This window comes from Danio rerio, chromosome 13 (assembly GCF_049306965.1).
Source record: "Danio rerio strain Tuebingen ecotype United States chromosome 13, GRCz12tu, whole genome shotgun sequence".
NCBI classification, from domain to species: domain Eukaryota; kingdom Metazoa; phylum Chordata; class Actinopteri; order Cypriniformes; family Danionidae; genus Danio; species Danio rerio.
The window spans coordinates 52,697,501-52,716,516 of NC_133188.1; the positions used below are offsets into that span (position 1 = coordinate 52,697,501).

The following is a 19,016-nucleotide window of genomic DNA, read 5'->3' on the forward strand; positions in this document are numbered from 1 at the left end:
ATGTTCAGTTTTAAAACTGTTTTAGCTTCACGCAAAGCTGATTTCATGTTGTTACAAACGGGTCATATCTTCACAGAAGTGTTGTTCAGCCACTAAAATCTTTCGATAAAAGATTGATAAGACAGCATAGATGCATAGATAATGTAATGACAGCTTAGATAATGTAGATTTTAATTAGTTTAACAACAAAACACAACTAAAAACTACTATTCCGCCTAGTCTCTCCCTATATTGTTCACCATGCAACTCTAAATATTTGCTCTGAAATAGCATGTCAGTTTGGCTTGCACGCCGCCGGACAAACACTCGTCGCTTTTAACACATTTGAGAGAGGGTTCTTTTGCTGTGCTCGTGTTTAAGGAGGCGTGGCTCTAGACGGCAGGGGAGGGACTGTGAGGGACTGAAGAGATTTACGCTAAGCTGTTAGCATTGTGAAAGATCACCTACTGCAGCTTTAAATGTTTTTTTGTTTACTTATTATTTTTACTTTTTTTTTTTTGAAAATAAGAATGTATTTTTTCCTGTCTATAAAAAGCTTCCTGATTTAATCATTTTTAGATATTTGGACTAGAAAAAAGAAAAAACTCTACATAAGAAAAGCTTTTTTTGCAGTGGACAACACAATTCTGCACATCAGAAAGACGTGAAGTTAGCAGAAAATCAAAGAGTCCGATATACTTTGTCAGTAAATGCCAGATTAATGAATGTTAATCCAGAAATGCAAAGCTTGATCTGTTTGTGTGTTTTGTATGTGTTAGGGGTTGTTCGGAGCTTTACCGTATCCCCATGGTGGAGTATAAGCTGGACAGTGAAGGAACTCCCTGCGAGTACAAGACGCCTTTTAAGAGGAACACCACGTGGCATCGTGTGCCCAGCAGCGGGCAGGCTGTCCCCCGCGGGTCTCCCACACAGGGGCCCGAACGCCCGGCTGGCCAGCAGCTCCAGAGTGGGCAGAGTGGCATCCCTCGCAGCACCTCCTTTGACAGAAAACTGCCCGACGGACACAGGTATCACTTTCACATCAGCCTGCATTTATCAGATGAAGAAACACGGAATGAAACACAAAATCTTGTTTGAGAGGATTTGTGGTATACTAAAAGGTGGACTGTGTGTGAATTTTATCGCAAAAATATTGCTATTAAAATTAGTGCTATGCAAAGATTAACCAATTTACCATGATTAATTAAATTTATTTTGATGCAATATATTTGTGTACTGTGTAATATATAAAAAAAAAGGTCTATTTATATTTAAATATTAAAAAAATAAATGCATATGGAACAAATTATAAATACATTTAAATATCTATGTAACTAAATTTTAGTTTTGTTTTTGTGTATTAAATTTATATATATATATATATATATATATATATATATATATATATATATATATATATATATATATATATATATATATATATATTAAGGGTGTAACGATACGCGTATTCGTATTGAACTGTTCGGTACGAGACTTTCAGTTCGGTACGCATTACAAACCGAACGATTCAATTCAAACTAACATCTCAAAAGATAAATGGGAATAAGTTCAAAATATAATGTTTTCAGTGCAGCAACACTCAACATGGCATCCCAAATGCTGCTTTCCCCGCTGTCATGTTAAACAGTAGACCATCGCTTTAGAACTCAGAATATCACTTTATTCAAGCATGCGCTTATTAGCAATCTTGCTAGCAACTCTGGACCGCAGACACAAAAGAGCCAACCTTCAACACTACTCCAGGCACGCGCTACACTAGCTCGCAAAATGGCTTGTTACGTTAATGTATAATGTAATATATATATATATATATATATATATATATATATATATATATATATATATATATATATATATATATATATATGTATATATATATATATATATATATATATATATATATATGTRTATATATATATATATATATATATATATATATATATATATATATATATATATATATGTATATATATGTATATATATGTATATATATGTATGTATATATATATATATATATATATATATATATATGTGTATATATATATATGTGTATATATATATATATATGTATATATATACATGTATATATATATGTATATATATATATATGTATATATATATATATATATATATATATATATATATATATATATATATATGTATGTATATATATATATATATATATATATATATATATATATATATATATATATATATAGTGCATCTGCATAAAACATATGAATTGAATGCAGTTAATCTTTGTTAAAGGTAAAATTCCCTTAATTCTTGTATGCTTTAAACTCACCTATATAAAAACCGTAACAGTCAGGTACTTGGACTCCACAATGGCTAAACTTTGTAATTAATCTAAAAATGACATACATTTCAAATTGTGCTGGTCACCTATAATCCCTGCTTGACATTGAAGATCTTGCATTGTGTGTATTGTGGTTGTGCACATTGTGATGTTTATGCTGAAACCATATACAGTTGAAGTCAGAATAATTCGCCCCCCTTTGATATATATATATATATATATATATATATATATATATATATATATATATATATATATATATATATATATATATATATATATATATATATATATTTTTTTTTTTTTTTTTTTTTTTTTTCAAATGATGTTTAACAAATCAAGGAAATTTTCACAGTATGTTTGATAATATTTTTTCTTCTGGAGAAAGAAAAAAAATGGTTTTATTTTAACTAGAATGAAAGCAGTTTTTCATTTTTTTAATAACCATTTTAGGATAACTTGCCTAATTACCCTGACCTAATTAAGCCTTTAAATGTCACTTTAAGCTGTATAGAAGTGTCTTGAAAAATATTTTGTCAAATATTATTTACTGTCATCATGACAAAGATAAAATAAATCCGTTATTAGAAATGAGTTATTAAAAGTATTATATTTAGACGTGTTGAAAATATCTTCTCTCCAATAAACAGAAATTGGGGGAAAAAATAAACGGGCTAATAATTCAGGGGGCTAATAATTCAACTGTAATGTGCAGCCATAGATCAGTAAGTGAAAAAATAACTAGGAAAAGTCCGTCTGCATGCTTTCTGCATCTGTGCACAGTGTGTGTTCTGCTTCTGCTGGTGTTGTGTTGTGTTTCCAGCACCCCTGGCATATTTACTGACCCAGAACTTCACCGATTCTGCTCTCTGTGTTTGGTATGCAGGCGATACACCTATCAAATGCGGTTTGTTATAATGTGGTCATTTGTTCTTACTTGGAAGCCCCTCGTGGTGTTGATGACCTTTCCAGACTCTTCTGCAAGACCGCATGTGGAGAAATCTGTGCGGCGCTTCAGTGATGCCACTGGACATAATGCAGTAGAACTATCACTAAAAACACCTTAGCAAACACCCGACAGTGATCTGGCAACGTCTGCACATGCAAAGACCTCCTGCAGTTTTTACTAAGGATTTACAGACATTAAAGTGTTTGGCAGGTACAGCTGAAGACAAAATTATTAACTCTAATTATTATTAGAAATTGTAATTCTTTTAAAACATATGTCCCAAGTGTTGCTTAATGGAGAGAAGATTTTTTCAACACATTTCTAATCATAATAGTTTTAATAACTCATGTCTAATAACTGATTTATTTTATCTTTGCCATGATGACAATGAATAATATTTGACTTTATTTTTATGATACTAGTATTCAACTTAAAGTGACACTTAAAGGCTTAACTAGGTAATTTTTTTTTATTTATTAAAGAATAAAATCTAGTAAAAATATTCTAATAATCTGCTTTTATTCTATTGGGGCAAAAAAACTAAATAAATAAACAATGTATACAGTTGAAGTCAGAGTTATTAGCCCCCTTTGATTTTTTTTTCTTTTTTAAATACTTCCTAAATGATGTTTAACAGAGCAAGGAAATGTTCACAGTATGTCTGATAATATTTTTTCTTCTGGAGAAAGTCTTATTTGTTTTATTTTGGCAAGAATAAAAACAGTTTTTTATTTTTTAAATTTTAGGCTTAAAATTTATAGCCCCTTTAAGATATTTGTTTATCAATAGTCTACAGAACAAACCATCGTTATACAATAACTTGCCTAATTACCCTAACCTGCCTAGTTACCCTAATTAACCTAGTTAAGCCTTTAAATGTCACTTTAAGCTGTGTAGAAGTGTCCTTTCCTTCTTGCAGATCCTCTCTAGTTCTATCAAGTCGGATGGTAAATGTTGGTGGACAGCCATTTTTAGGTCTCTTCAGAGATGCCCAATTGGGTTTAAGTCAGGGCTCTGACTGGCCATGTGAACAGCCACGCTTTTTTTTTACTACTGAGGTCAATATTAGGGCCCCAGTATGCTTCAAACTAAATCAAAAACAGAACTGAAAGAACGTAGTTTCAAGAGTTCACACTTAGCTGATGATTGATTATTGACCTTATTCTCCGCAGACGAGCGGGCGCTGCCATTTGAATCTTTTTGGCACGAGACTTCCAGTCTCATTCACTTCCATTCATTTTTAAACATTAAAAACTGCTTGTTTCGCTGTTTGATGTTGCAAACTGACATTTCCTTGTTATATTATTCTACTTGGTCTGTATAGTCATGCACACATTTGTTTGTAGAGCAAGTAGTTTGACCGTTTTTGCCGTTTATTATTCCTTGTCATTTCTCCCATAGGCGACTGAAACGGAAGTTCTAAGACAATCGCGAAAACAGGAGCACTTCCGCATTTTAAAATAAGGTCAATAAATCTTGTTTGGCATGCTGTCCTGGAAGAGAACCCTGAGCTCATTAGATCCTCGAGCCAGGGGCTCGCTTTTGTTTGTAAGACTAAAAGATCTAGATCTAGAGAAGTGCCCTGCTGGAGTAACTATTGAATATAAAGAGGGTATATGGTGAGCCAGTGTTGTTTCCGCACGGATAAACTTCCGGTGACTTGTTACTGTGAGTTTTTTTTCCATTTTATACGGTTCCTGTTACAGCACCGATGTTGTAATGTCATTACAATACAATCAGTTAAACGGACTTTGGCATTCATTAAGTTGCTCAAGTGTAAAACAAGTCAAAAAGCCGTTAGCTCAAACGCGCCAGTCAGAATCTGCAGGATATTGCTCCATTGAATATACTGGGGTAAAATAAATGCTCATATTATAAAGACATGACAGGGAAAAATGTAATTTAATGCAGTGCTTCTTGTACAATCTGAGACCCACTTTATATCAGATATCACTCAGTCAGTGGAGATTGTTGAATTTTAAAGAAAACAGACCTTAAACGCGCCGATTTTTACATTGACATACAGTTCACTGGAAGCGGTTAACCCAGGTTACTGGTAAATTAAAAAGTCCTATTAGCTTACTTCGGCATATACCCTAGTGATTGCTCTTACGAGATAACTATTAAGTAGGAGCATGTCTTATTAACTAGGATTAGTCAATTAACTAGCGTTGCATGTTTTTTTTTTTTTTGACTGTGGGAGGGGAAAATCCGGTGGAAACCCACATGAGCACGAAGAGAACGTGTAAAATCCGCACAGAAGTGTCAGCTGGCTTGGTAAGGACTAGAACCAGTGACGTTCTTGCTGTAAGGCAACAGTGCTGGGCCACCGTGCCACCCATCTAGAAAAGGAGGAGGAGGGGTGGAAGGGGGATTCTTCAAAACGAAGATGCTGTTATATGGAACTTGGGGTATTTATAGGGGTCCTTGGAATTATCTGATTGGTGAATCATGAATTGAATAATGCGGGGCTGGCTGCAAGCAACCATAAGCACATGATCCTCTCGAAATTAGTTCATACATAAACTTCACTTCGAACAAAATCTGGCCAAAGTGAAATTCGCTTTGAGCTTTTTTTTTTTTATTGGCTACAGAACAAACCTCTGTTGTCCAATGGTTTTCCTTAATTAACCTAATTAAGCCTTTAACTCGTGCTTTAAGCTGAATACTAGTTTCTTGTTAAACTTTTAAAATCTCTAATAATTGAATCATTTTAAATCTAGCTAATCATTAGTCTTCAACTGTACATCTGTCATCATAGTGATGTTTTCTATTCTAGTATGCATCTTGCCTGGTGCGTTCGTGATGCACAAATACACTAGCCCTGCAGTGTGTGTGTATTCTGCTCTGCGCATTGTGAATTGAGGCTGACGTCAGCCTGTTATAGGAGACGAGGTGAAATCCCCCTCATTCTGTGTCTGTGGTTTTGGAAGGTGTATGAGATGCGTGCGTGGAGAATGAGATGCTTATAGAGTCACTGCTGGTTCCCATTAAGCTGGCGGACGAGAGGAAGCAGAACAGCTCTGCGTTCATGTGTTCATGGCTCATACTTTCATGTGTGATTGGATCATTGGTAGACAGTTTCTCAGTGAGGCATCATTAGTGGAGGGCTGCGGATGTGTTCTGTATAACACATTGCAATAGTACCTGTATTATGTTTAGTGACTATTATGCATCATTAAAGGGATAGTTCCCCCAACAATTCTGTTGTCATTCTCTCACTCTTGACTTGTTCCAAACCAGAATTATTTACTTCTGTTAAACAAAAAAGAAGATATTTTGAAGAGTGTTGGAAACTGATAACCATTGACATCCATAACAGGAAAAACAGACACTATACGCTTTCTAATATGCAGCAATATATGCATTAATAACACAATTTTCAAGTGTGCATTGATATATGCATTAATAGCACATATGGATTAATATATGTACTATGCATAAATATGTGCATTAATAATACCTTTGTATGGATTAATGTATGCATCATTTACTATGTTTTAAGTAGCAAATATGCATAAATGTTTGCAAAAATAATGCATCAGTATCTTTTTTAGTATTGGTAATTTGTAGTATGCACTAGTAATGAATGCATTGTAAATTGCATCAATATTTGCATCAACACCACTATTTTCAAGTATGCATTAATGTATGCATCAGTAGATCTTTTTTGTAGTATAAATTAATGCATGCATCAATTAAACAGTACCATGCATTAATGTATGTATAGATAATGGAATTTTGTAGTATGCATCAGTACTCTAACTGCTTTTTTGATGCATCAGCAGACTGTTTTTGTGTGCGTCAAGTTTGCATCTATATGGCTTTTCTAGTTTGCATCAATAAAACATTGGCTGTGTCCGAAACTACTAGTCAGAAGGTACCGCATTTGATTTTCAGTACTACTCGGTCGCTAGAAAAGTACATTCTATACAGTATGAATGTGAGAAGTATGAATAGAATTTGACATACTACATTCGCCATTTTGTCCTGATCACATGACCTACTTGCGTCAGTCGCGTCGCTTCATTCGCGGGCATAATGGGATAGCACGGCGTACATGGAATGCGCACTTCAGAATCTCACCGGAAGTAGTAATTCATCCGGGTGTTCTATGAGTTCTATGAATTTGGATTTTCAAGTATGCACTAATGTATGCATCAATTACACAATGGTATTTTGTAGTATGCGTAAATAAAGGTATTTTGTAGTGTGCATCAAGTATGCATCTTTAAGGCTTTTCTGGTATGTATCAATCCAATTTGTGCATATTTTGTAGTATGCATTAATAATGAATGCTTGAATAATGCTATTTTGTAGTATGCATCAATGTATGCCTCAGTACTCTAACTGCTTTGTTAATGCGCTTCACTCGCGGGCATAATGGGATAGCACGGTGTGCATGGATTGCGCACTTCAGAATCTCACCGGAAGTAGTTAGTCATCTGGGTATTCTATGAATTCTATGAATTTGGATGTACTACTCGGCTTGCTTACTGATTTTAGCGTACTATGAAGTATGGAAGTATGCGGTTTCAAAAGCAGCAGTTTGTATAATATTTTGTAGTATGCATTAGTAATGAATGCATTAATAACGTACTGTAATTTGCATGAATATTTGCATCAATACCACTATTTTCAAGTATGCACTAATGTATGCATCAATTACACAATGGTATTTTGTAGTATGCGTAAATAATGGTATTTTGTAGTGTGCATCAAGTATGCATCTTTAAGGCTTTTCTGGTATGCATCAATCCAATTTTTGCATATTTTGTAGTATGCATTAATAATGAATGCATCAAATATGCTATACTATGCATAAAGGTATGCTTAAATAATGCTATTTTTTAGTATGCATCAATGTATGCCTCAGTACTCTAACTGCTTTGTTAATGCATCAGCTAACTTTTTATGTGCATCAAGTATGCATCTATAACGCTTTTCTAGCATGCATCAATAAAACATGTATAATATTGTGGAGTTTGTGTTTTGTAGAATGCATTAGTAATGAATGCATTAGTAACGCATGGTAATTTTCATCAATATTTGCATCAATACCACTATTTTCAAGTATGCATTAATGTATGCATCGGTAATCTATTTAGAAGTATGGATTAATGCATGCATAAATACTAGTATTTTATAGTATGCATAAATAATAGTAATTTGTAGTATGCATAAACGCATGCATCAAGTATGCATCTATAAGGCTTTTTTAGTATGCATCAATAAAACTTTTGCATATTTTGTAGTATGCACAATATTTTGTAAAATCAAATATGCTATACTATACATAAATGTATGCTTAAATATTGGTATTTTGTAGTATGCACCAGTGCTTTGCTTTTTGATACATCAGCAGACTGTGCATCAAGTATGCATCTAGAAGTCTTTTCTAGTGTGCATTAATAAAACAAGTATAATATTTTGTTGTATGCATTAGTAATGAATTTCTTAATAATTTGCATGAATATTTGCATCAGCACCATTTTCAAGTATGCATTAATGTCTGCATCAGTAAAACTGTTTTGTAGTAAGGATTAATGCATTCATCAATTACACAATACCATGCATAAATAAATGCATAAATAGTGGTATTTTGTAGTATGCATCAGTACACTGCTTTTTTTTATGCATCAGCAGACTGTTTATGTGTGCATCAAGTATGCGTCTTTAAGGCTTTTCAACTGTGCTTCAATAAATGTGTATACTATTGTGGAATATGTATAATATTTTGTAGTATGCATTAGAAATTAATGCATTAATAATGCTTTGTAATTTGCATAAATATTTGCATGAACACCACTATTTTCAAGTATGCACTAATGTATGCATGAACAGAACTATTCTGTAGTATTTATTAATGCATGCACCATTTACACAATACCATGCATTAATGTATGCAAAATGTATTGTGTGTATGGACATTTTGTAGCATGCATCTGTACTCTAACTGCTTCAATACAATTTTTATATGACATTTTGTAGTACGCATTAATAATTAATGCATCAAATATGTTATACTATGCATAAATATATGCTTAAATAATGGTATTTTGCAGTATGCATTTATGTATACATCAGTACTGTAAATGATTGTTAATGCATCAGCTAACTGTTTGTGTATCAAGTATGCAACATTAACTTATTTTTAGTATGCATCAATAAAACGTGTATATTTTATAGTAAGCGTCAATAAAGCTGGTTGGTAGTTTACATCAGTAGCACTATATTATAGTATGGTTCAAGAGTTTTGTAGTATGCATCAGTAACACTATTTTCTAGAATGCATCTGTTTAGTAGCGTGCATGAATACTTCAATAACAAATACTGTACTACAGATTTGTAGTATGCATCAGAAACAGTGTCTGAGTGTGCATCAATTTGTATTATGTATCAATAGTGTTGTAATGTGCATTCATAATTCTTTCCAGCGTGTATAAATGTAAGCATGAGTACGGTTATTTTATAGTGTGCATCAGTCAGTCTATTTTGTATGCATAATCAGGTTGTAATAGTTTCAGTTGATTTTCAAAGCACATTATATTGCATTTATTTAACCTCTTATGTGCAGATGTTCACACCGGGGTCATCTTCTGTATCCATGGAAAACCCAGCAGCAAATATAAAACAGATTTAACAAACAATTGTTTCAATTCATTGGGAAGCGTCATAATCTGTGCTCCTTTATGTCGGATTAAAGTGATTGATGCTTAATTTATCAGTGCACAATGGCCTAATTATCCATGGTGCTTTGCAAAAATGTGCGTCAGATTTCATCATTCAAGAATGTCATCATGCTAGAGGAGATCATATTGAATTTTAAATGCAATCTTCACATGAAGGTCTCTCTGAACACTCACTCTCTGTAGGGAGCAGACGTCTTGAACCGCTTGTCAGTCTGAAATCTGTTGCTCTCGCAGTGTTGACTTGACACACATGTCTTGTGTTGTGTGTGTTCAGGAATGTTCAGGATGTAGAAAACCCTCAGATGTCGTCGTGTAGCAAAACAGAGGCGTCTCAGCATTACCGCAGTTCACCCAGTAACCAGTCGTCCTCCAGTGATCCCGGACCCTGCGGCAGCGCCAGCTGGAGCCAGCAGCATCCACCATACGATGGGTAACACACATACACAAAAAACAAACGATCACCGGCCACTTCATTAGGTCCAACTGCTGATTAATGCACATTTTTAATCAGCCGATTACATGGCAGCAACTCAATGCATTTAGGCATGTAGACATGGTCAAGACAATCTGCTGCAGTTCAAGCCGAGCATCATGGTCTGAGTATTTCAGAAACTGCTGATCTACTGGGATTTTCATGCACAACTATCTCTAGGGTTTACAGAGAATGATCTGACAAAGAGGAAATATCCAGTGAGCGGAGAATGGCCAGACTGGTTCCAGCTAAAAGAAAGGCAACAGTAACTCAAATAAGCACTCGATACAACCGAGGTCTGCAGAAGAGCATCTCTGAACACACAACACGTCCAACCTTGAGGCGGATGGGCTACAGCAGCAGAAGACCACACCGGGTGCCGCTCCTGTCAGCTAAGAACAGGAAACTGAGGCTACAATTCACACAGCCTCACCAAAACTGGACAATAGAAGATTGGAGAAACGTTGCCTGCTCTGATGAGTCTCCATTTCTGCCGACACATTCGGATGGTCGGGTCAGAATTTGGTCTCAACAACATGAAAGCATGGATCCATCCTGCCTTGTATCATTCAGGCTGGTGGTGGTGGTGTAATGGTGTGGGGGATGGTTTCTTGGCACACTTTGGGCTCATTAGTATCAATTGAGCATCGTGTCAACGCCACAGCCTACCTGAGTATTGTTGCTGACCATGTCCATCCCTTTATGACCACAGTGTACTCATCTTCTGATGGCTACTTCCAGCAGGATAACGCTCCATGCCATAAAGCTCAAATGATCTCAGACTGGTTTCTTGAACATGACAATGAGTTCACTGTTCTCAAATGGCCTCCACAGTCACCATATCTCAATCCAATAGAGCACCTTCGGGATGTGGTGGAACGGGAGATTCGCATTATGGATGTGCAGCCGGCAAATCAGCAGCAACTGTGTGATGCTATCATGTCAATATGGAGCAAAATCTCTGAGGAATACTTCCAGTACCTTGTTGAATCTATGCCACGAAGGATTAAGGCAGTTTTGAAGGCAAAATGGCTTCAACTTGGTACTGGTAGGGTGTACCTAATAAAGTGGCCGGTGAGTGTACATACACATACACACCCGCGTTCTGTGTGAAGATAGTTGTGTATTTCTGATGTGCGTCTCCTCCACAGGTGTCCGTCTCCTGTTCTCCACGAGCGCTCAGCTGAAGCCCAGGGCATGATGGGAGATGGAGAGATGCTAAGGGAGAGAGAGCCCACACTGGAGAGAACACGCTCCGCAGGTGACACACACTTAACACGCGAACACAAACCTCACATACAAAGACAGAAAGAGACATATACACACTCTCATGCACACATCCACAAATACATCTTTCTGCAATGATGGATCGCACACAATGTCATTGTAAAGTTTACACACGCACACACACACACACACACACACACACACACACTGCATGGTTTCTGCATGACAAATGTTAAAGCATACGCATTAGTATCCACTGCTGTATGGATATCTGTTATGTTAATGTACAAAATAAACAGAATTGAAGCATCGTCTTTTATAATTGTACTGACATGCAGCTGTGGTGATGAATTACAATGATTTTATTGTCTTTATTACAAACATGAACTGTTTAAAACTTGTAAAACTCATTCTTGAGGTGCTGATGATCACAGAGAGCTTAACAGATCTTTACTCTCAATTGCTTTGCCCATATCCTGTCTTGATGATTTGATTATACGCGTTAATATTGAGCAGAAGTGGGCAAACTACAGCCTGCGGGCCAAATGCGGCCCGACCCGCGAGTGAGTAATGCTGCTTCTAAGTGACGGTTTGGTTTCAGAACTAGTAAATTATTGATGCAATACAAGTGAACGCCATTTGATGGCAGTATTGCACACGGTACAATTAGCGCAACCAGTATAATAAGAACACACTCTCGGATATTAAAATGCACACAACCGTTAATGACTGAAAATGAGTCAGGCAAAAAAAAATTGACTCTGAATGTCGTGTGTTTAAGGAACAATGGACAACAAAATACTTCACCAATGTCGGACAGAAAGCGGTAGGTCTAATATGCTAAGAAAGTATTGCTGTTTTTTAAGACTACAACCTAAGGAGACGATCACACCGAATGCGCATTTACATTCCAAACACGTGATAAAGTCCGGCGCAGAGTGCGTTAGTTATGCGCTTATGCCGGTCCAAACGCTTAATACACACATAACGTACAGCAATACACACATCTTTACATATGAAAAAAAAATTAAGGATTAAAGAGTTACAAATATTAGGATTATTAGATTTGTGCATTTGGCGGGTTTTGGAGACGTCTGCATCACCATATGGGGCATAAGAACGGGACGTGCGTTTGGATATAACTCAGTTGTTTGAGCACACTTCATCATTATTGTTCCTTTATTCGTTTCTTAAAAAATTAGAACTGATTTTAGAAATAGTTTTAAAACGAATCTAAACTAAATTAAATATGTCGGCTAATGGATGACTTCAGTGGAGTAAGTTAAAGAGGCTGAATGGAGGAGGCTCATTCTTTATCCTCACGCTGCAGGTGCTCTGTTTAACTGTTTTCACTCTAGTGAAGCGTTTAGCTTTTCCTCTGACAAAGTCCGTCATGTAAACAGCAAATGCGCCATGGCGCGACGCAACTGACTCTTAAAGGGAATGGGAGATGAGACTCTGATTGGTTTAATGCACGTTAGGCTCAAAACACACCAAGAACTCATTCGGAGAATAAGCACAACCCTGTTAGACAATTTGCCGGGACGCAGACTGTGTTTTTCCATCCTTAAAATAGCAAAAGTGGATTCAGAAACAGCGTTAATGCTTTTGTGTCATGTGCTTTAGACCAGTGGTTCTCAAACTGTGGTTACTAGTGGTACTAGTGGTACGAGGGCTTCCTTCTAATGGTACACGGAGGAATGAAAATTTATTAAAAATTATGTATAAAATATGACATATATTTTATATAGGCTATATTTCTGAGGTAATCTGCCAGGTTATTTAACTGTGCAGAGTTGTAGCTGCTTTACTGGGCCTACTACGCTACTGTATTTCAATGCTGCTCATTTTGGTGGTACTTGGAGAGACAGTTTTTTTCTAAGGTGGTACTTGATGAAAAATGTTTGAGAACCACTGCTTTAGACTTTGCGTCTAGATCATTAAAATAGAGCCCATTGTGTTTCTATCACTCTTGTATGACTGTGTGAACACACTATACCTGCACACAGTTCTGTCCAAACAGCTTACAGAAGAGGATTTTCATCATAGGTGCCCTTTAAAAGTCTATTTTAATTATTTATCCTCCAAGTCATACAGCCTTTATTATATTTACTTTTTTAAATGTCATCACTTCATTAATTTCTGATCTAAAATGGTGCTCTAGCTCTTGTGTTTGCCATAGTGAGATGATCTGTACATCTCTGCTCATCTTTTATTCTGGTGTTTTCACAGAGGCAAAGTGGCACGTTCCCTCAACCAAGATCCTCAACTCTCTGAAGGAAAGAGGAAAGGATTCGCCAAACAAGTTGACGCGGGTGAGTCTCTCTCACACTATAATCCAGTAAAAGCATGTTGTCTTTCAGGTCCTGTTGAAAGATACTTGATAGACAATCAAGGTCTCAGACATGCAAAACAGATTACTAACCTTGAAGTTAACATCAACTTGAAGCTGTGCTTTTTTTTTTTTTGTATTGTGATGCAGTTCCTAGAGAAACGAGAAATATTAAATGAGAAAACAGAGGGCGTGGCTTGTTTTTCTACTGCGAGCTGATTGGATGTGTTAAAGTTTCATTCAGAAAGAGTGTTTGGGGAGAGTCATTACAGTCATTACAGCCTAACAGACAGTTGAAGGGGCGTGGTCAAATATGTTAGCCACGCCTACTACCTCAGTCAAACTTAATCTGAGAATTGAACTGAAAGCAAACAGGAAGTGCATTTTTAGATTTTAATAAAAGATTACAAAGGGCAAACACGTTTTCTTTCTTAATGACATGCACAGATCATTTGTTCCCCTAAAACTAGCAATGCAAGCTAACAAAATCAATATGCTTGGTTTTGATTTCATGTGTACTTTAACACAGGCTCCTCATCTAGGTTGCCAAAAGAAATGTAAGTACCATGAATGAAAAATCATTTACACTCATGTTATTAAATAATTTCATGTCCCTGGCTTACAGCAGCCAAGTGAAAGACGTTGAAACCTGCAATGTTATCATGTGAGGAGATCACATTTGGGAGAATAAGTGCAATGATTATCATAATATAATCTGTACAACACATATCAAAACAATTGCGAAATAGCCCTCATGCAAACTGTAGACATTTAACATTATTTATTAAAAATACTGACTGAATTGTAAACAGTTGCTTCATATTAAACAATAAATTCTATAAAAGCAATAAATAAAAAATGAAACACACTGTAAATAGCAGAAAAATATGAATCATAAGGGAAATGCATTTCTACCAATTAAAATGTTACTGTAATTAATTATTAATAATAACAATAATAATAATAATAATAATAAAGCATTTTATTTATATTGAGCTTTTCTGAAACCCAAAGTGCTACAACAACAGAGAAATCAAGCATGCAATAAAATACAATGATTCAACATAGAAAGATTATAAAATATAAACACATTAGAATGATGCAGTCTTAAAAATGCAGATTTAACATAATTATTGGTCAAAAATACAATCTATTACAAAATTATATTATATTATATTATATTATATTATATTATATTATATTATATTATATTATATTATATTATATTATATTATATTATATTATATTATATTCTTTTATTTTATATTCTTATATATTATAATATTTGATATTATATTATATTATATTATATTATATTATATTGTATCATATTATATTATATTATATTATATTATATTATATTATATTGTTTTATATTGTTATTTTATATCATTTTATATTATATTATATTATATTATATTATATTATATTATATTATATTCTTTTATTTTATATTATTATATTATATTATATTATATTATATTATATTCTTTTATTTTATATTCTTATATATTATATTATTTTATATTATATTATATTATATTATATTATATTGTTTTATATTGTTATTTTAAATTATATTATTATATTATATTATATTATATTATATTATATTGTTTTATATTGTTATTTTATATCATTTTATATTATATTATATTATATTATATTGTTTTATATTGTTATTTTATATCATTTTATATTATATTATATTATATTATATTATATTATATTATATTATATTATATTATATTATATTATATTATGTTATTTTATATTATTTTATATTATATTATTATATTATATTATATTCTTTTATTTTATATTCTTATATATTATATTATATTATATTATATTATATTGCTTTATATTGTTATTTTATATCATTTTATATTATATTATATTATATTATATTTTATTATATTATATTATTCAAAATATTTTGAATTTAATGAGCTATGTAAAATACCATGCTTTATTATGTAAAATACCATGCTTATTTTACACAGCTATGTAAAATAAATGTAATTAATTCAGTATTATTTACATTTTAATTGTTATATGTGTATTGTTTTAAGTTGGTAGTCAAAGAGTAATCCCTAAAATTTAAAGGGTAAAAGTATCTTGTTGATGCTTCAAAAACAATTCAAATAAATAAATAAATAAAAAAGGTTATTTGACAGCAATTTAGGGCCAACTTGCACCAAATCAGGCTCTGCCTAAACACAGATGACGAGACCCAGTTCATTCAGAGGACAGAAAACCACTGACAAAATAAACCATTTGCTTTATTAGGGGCCAAGCACCGTAGGTGCGTAGGCACCTATTGCTTTCGTTAGTGTTCTTATTATTATTATTATTATTATTATTAGGGGCCAAGCACCGTAGGTGCGTAGGCACCTATTGCTTTCGTTAGTGTTCTTATTATTATTATTATTATTATTCTTCTTCCGTTTCTTCCGCCGGATTTGAATGGCAGCCCATATAGGCGTATGCGGGAAAGTTGTATAATTTGGCACAATGATAGAGGCCAGTATTAACATTAATCAGGCCAATTATGAAGTCTCAAAATCAAACTCTCTAGCGCCACCACTTGTCCAAACTTTCACATACGTTTATCATCATAACTTTTGAACCGAATGGGCTACAATCAAAATTCTTTTTTCCTCTGATTCCTTGGCTCAGTCCGATTCAAACCCACCCTATGACGTCATTTTCCGTCATGAATTTTTTCGCGCTATTTTAAATTTTTCGAAAAACCTATTTGATCGAACTCGTCCTAGGCCGTGTCTCCGATTTTCACCCAAATTGAATCACATGATCTACAGACCATGCCAACCAAAAGTTATGGAATTCAAGTTGATTAGACCAACCGTTTTCGTTTAACTTACGAACTAATTTAACGTAGAACTTGCAAAAATGGACTTGAGGCGATATCTCTGTAATGCATTCACCGATTTACACCAAACTTGGTGAGTGTTATGACAACTAGGATCTAAGGTTAATTGCGGAGTTTCGGCGCACTGCCCCCTAGTGGTCCGGAGATACTAAAAACTTGCTTTTTGGCTTATAACGTCTCAACCTTTCGTCCGAAACTCATGAAACTGGTCTCATTACATCCGGCAGAGCATGCCGAGTCGAATGATGTCTGATTTTCACAGGTCAGCCATTTTGGGCGTCGCCCATTTCGATTTTTGGCCAAAAATGCTATATTTTACCAACACATTCACATATCATTACAAAACATGGGATGCATCTTCAACCCCATGCCCTGAAAGTACTCAAAAACGTCTGGAGCAGCGCCACCTTATGGCCAAAAGTGCTTGGCCCCTTAATTGCTGCTTGCAGCTATATTTATTATTCTTCTTCTTCCGTTTCTTCCGCCAGATTTGAATGGCAGCCCATATAGGCGTATACGGGAAAGTTGTATAATTTGGCACAATGATAGAGGCCAGTATTAACATTAATCACACCAAACATGAAGTCTCAAAATCAAACTCTCTAGCGCCACCACTTGTCCAAACGTTCACGTATGTTTATCATCATAACTTTTGAACCGAATGGGCTACAATCAAAATTCTTTTTTCCTCTGATTCCTTGGCTCAGTCCGATTCAAACGCACCCTATGACGTCATTTTCCGTCATGAATTTTTTCGCGCTATTTTAAATTTTTCGAAAAACCTATTTGATCGAACTCGTCCTAGGCCGTGTCTCCGATTTTCACCAAAATTGAATCACATGATCTACAGACCATGCCAACCAAAAGTTATGGAATTCAAGTTGATTTGACCAACCGTTTTCGTTTAACTTACGAACTAATTTAACGTAGAACTTGCGAAAATGGACTTGAGGCGATATCTCTGTAATGCATTCACCGATTCACACCAAACTTGGTATGTGTTATGACAACTAGGGTCTAAGGTTAATTGCGGAGTTTCAGCGCACTGCCCCCTAGTGGTCCGGAGATACTAAAAACTTGCTTTTTGGCTTATAACGTCTCAACCTTTCATCCAAAACTCATGAAACTGGTCTCATTACATCCGGCAGAGCATGCCGAGTCGAATGATGTCTGATTTTCACAGGTCAGCCATTTTGGGCGTCGCCCATTTTGATTTTTGGCCAAAAATGCTATATTTTACCAACACATTCACATATCATTACAAAACATGGTATGCATCTTCAACCCCATGCCCTGAAAGTACTCAAAAACGTCTGGAGCAGCGCCACCTTATGGCCAATAGTGCTTGGCCCCTTAATTGCTGCTTGCAGCTATATTTATTATTATTCTTCTTCTTCTTCTTCCGTTTCTTCCGCCGGATTTGAATGGCAGCCCATATAGGCGTATGCGGGAAAGTTGTATAATTTGGCACAATGATAGAGGCCAGTATTAACATTAATCAGGCCAATTATGAAGTCTCAAAATCAAACTCTCTAGCGCCACCACTTGTCCAAACTTTCACGTATGTTTATCATCATAACTTTTGAACCGAATGGGCTACAATCAAAATTCTTTTTTCCTCTGATTCCTTGGCTCAGTCCAATTCAAACGCACCCTATGACGTCATTTTCCGTCATGACTTTTTTCGCGCTATTTTAAATTTTTCGAAAAACCTATTTGATCGAACTCGTCCTAGGCCGTGTCTCCGATTTTCACCAAAATTTAATCACATGATCTACAGACCATGCCAACCAAAAGTTATGGAATTCAAGTTGATTAGACCAACCGTTTTTGTTTAACTTGCGAACTAATTTAACGTAGAACTTGCGAAAATGGACTTGAGGAGATATCTCTGTAACGCATTCACCGATTCACAACAAACTTGGTGTGTGTTATGACAACTAGGGTCTGAGGTTAATTGCGGAGTTTCGGCGCACTGCCCCCTAGTGGTCCGGAGATACTAAAAACTTGCTTTTTGGCTTATAACGTCTCAACCATTCGTCCGAAACTCATGAAACTGGTCTCATTACATCTGGCAGAGCATGCCGAGTCGAATGATGTCTGATTTTTACAGGTCAGCCATTTTGGGCGT

The 19,016-nt window shown here is 34.9% G+C and overlaps 1 protein-coding gene and 1 long non-coding RNA gene across 15 annotated transcripts in view; one reads left to right on the top strand and one right to left on the bottom strand.

Annotated features, from left to right (window-relative positions):
- LOC100331556 (signal induced proliferation associated 1 like 2) overlaps positions 1-19,016 on the top strand; it is an 823,625-nt gene that overhangs the window by 199,642 nt on the left and 604,967 nt on the right. For 12 of the 14 annotated variants that reach the window (XM_073920327.1, XM_073920319.1, XM_073920321.1 and 9 more), the window contains 4 exons: positions 759-1,007; positions 10,233-10,388; positions 11,582-11,691; positions 13,890-13,972. The exons of 1 other annotated variant lie outside the window; for it this stretch is intronic. In XM_073920327.1, the coding sequence (XP_073776428.1) occupies positions 759-1,007; positions 10,233-10,388; positions 11,582-11,691; positions 13,890-13,972 (598 nt within the window). Of the gene's footprint in view, positions 1-758; positions 1,008-10,232; positions 10,553-11,581; positions 11,692-13,889; positions 13,973-19,016 lie in introns of all 14 variants that reach the window. One more of the 14 variants, XR_012388950.1, reaches the window with a different exon arrangement.
- LOC141377082 (uncharacterized) overlaps positions 1-19,016 on the bottom strand; it is a 62,955-nt gene that overhangs the window by 31,823 nt on the left and 12,116 nt on the right. The gene's annotated exons all lie outside the window — the stretch shown is intronic.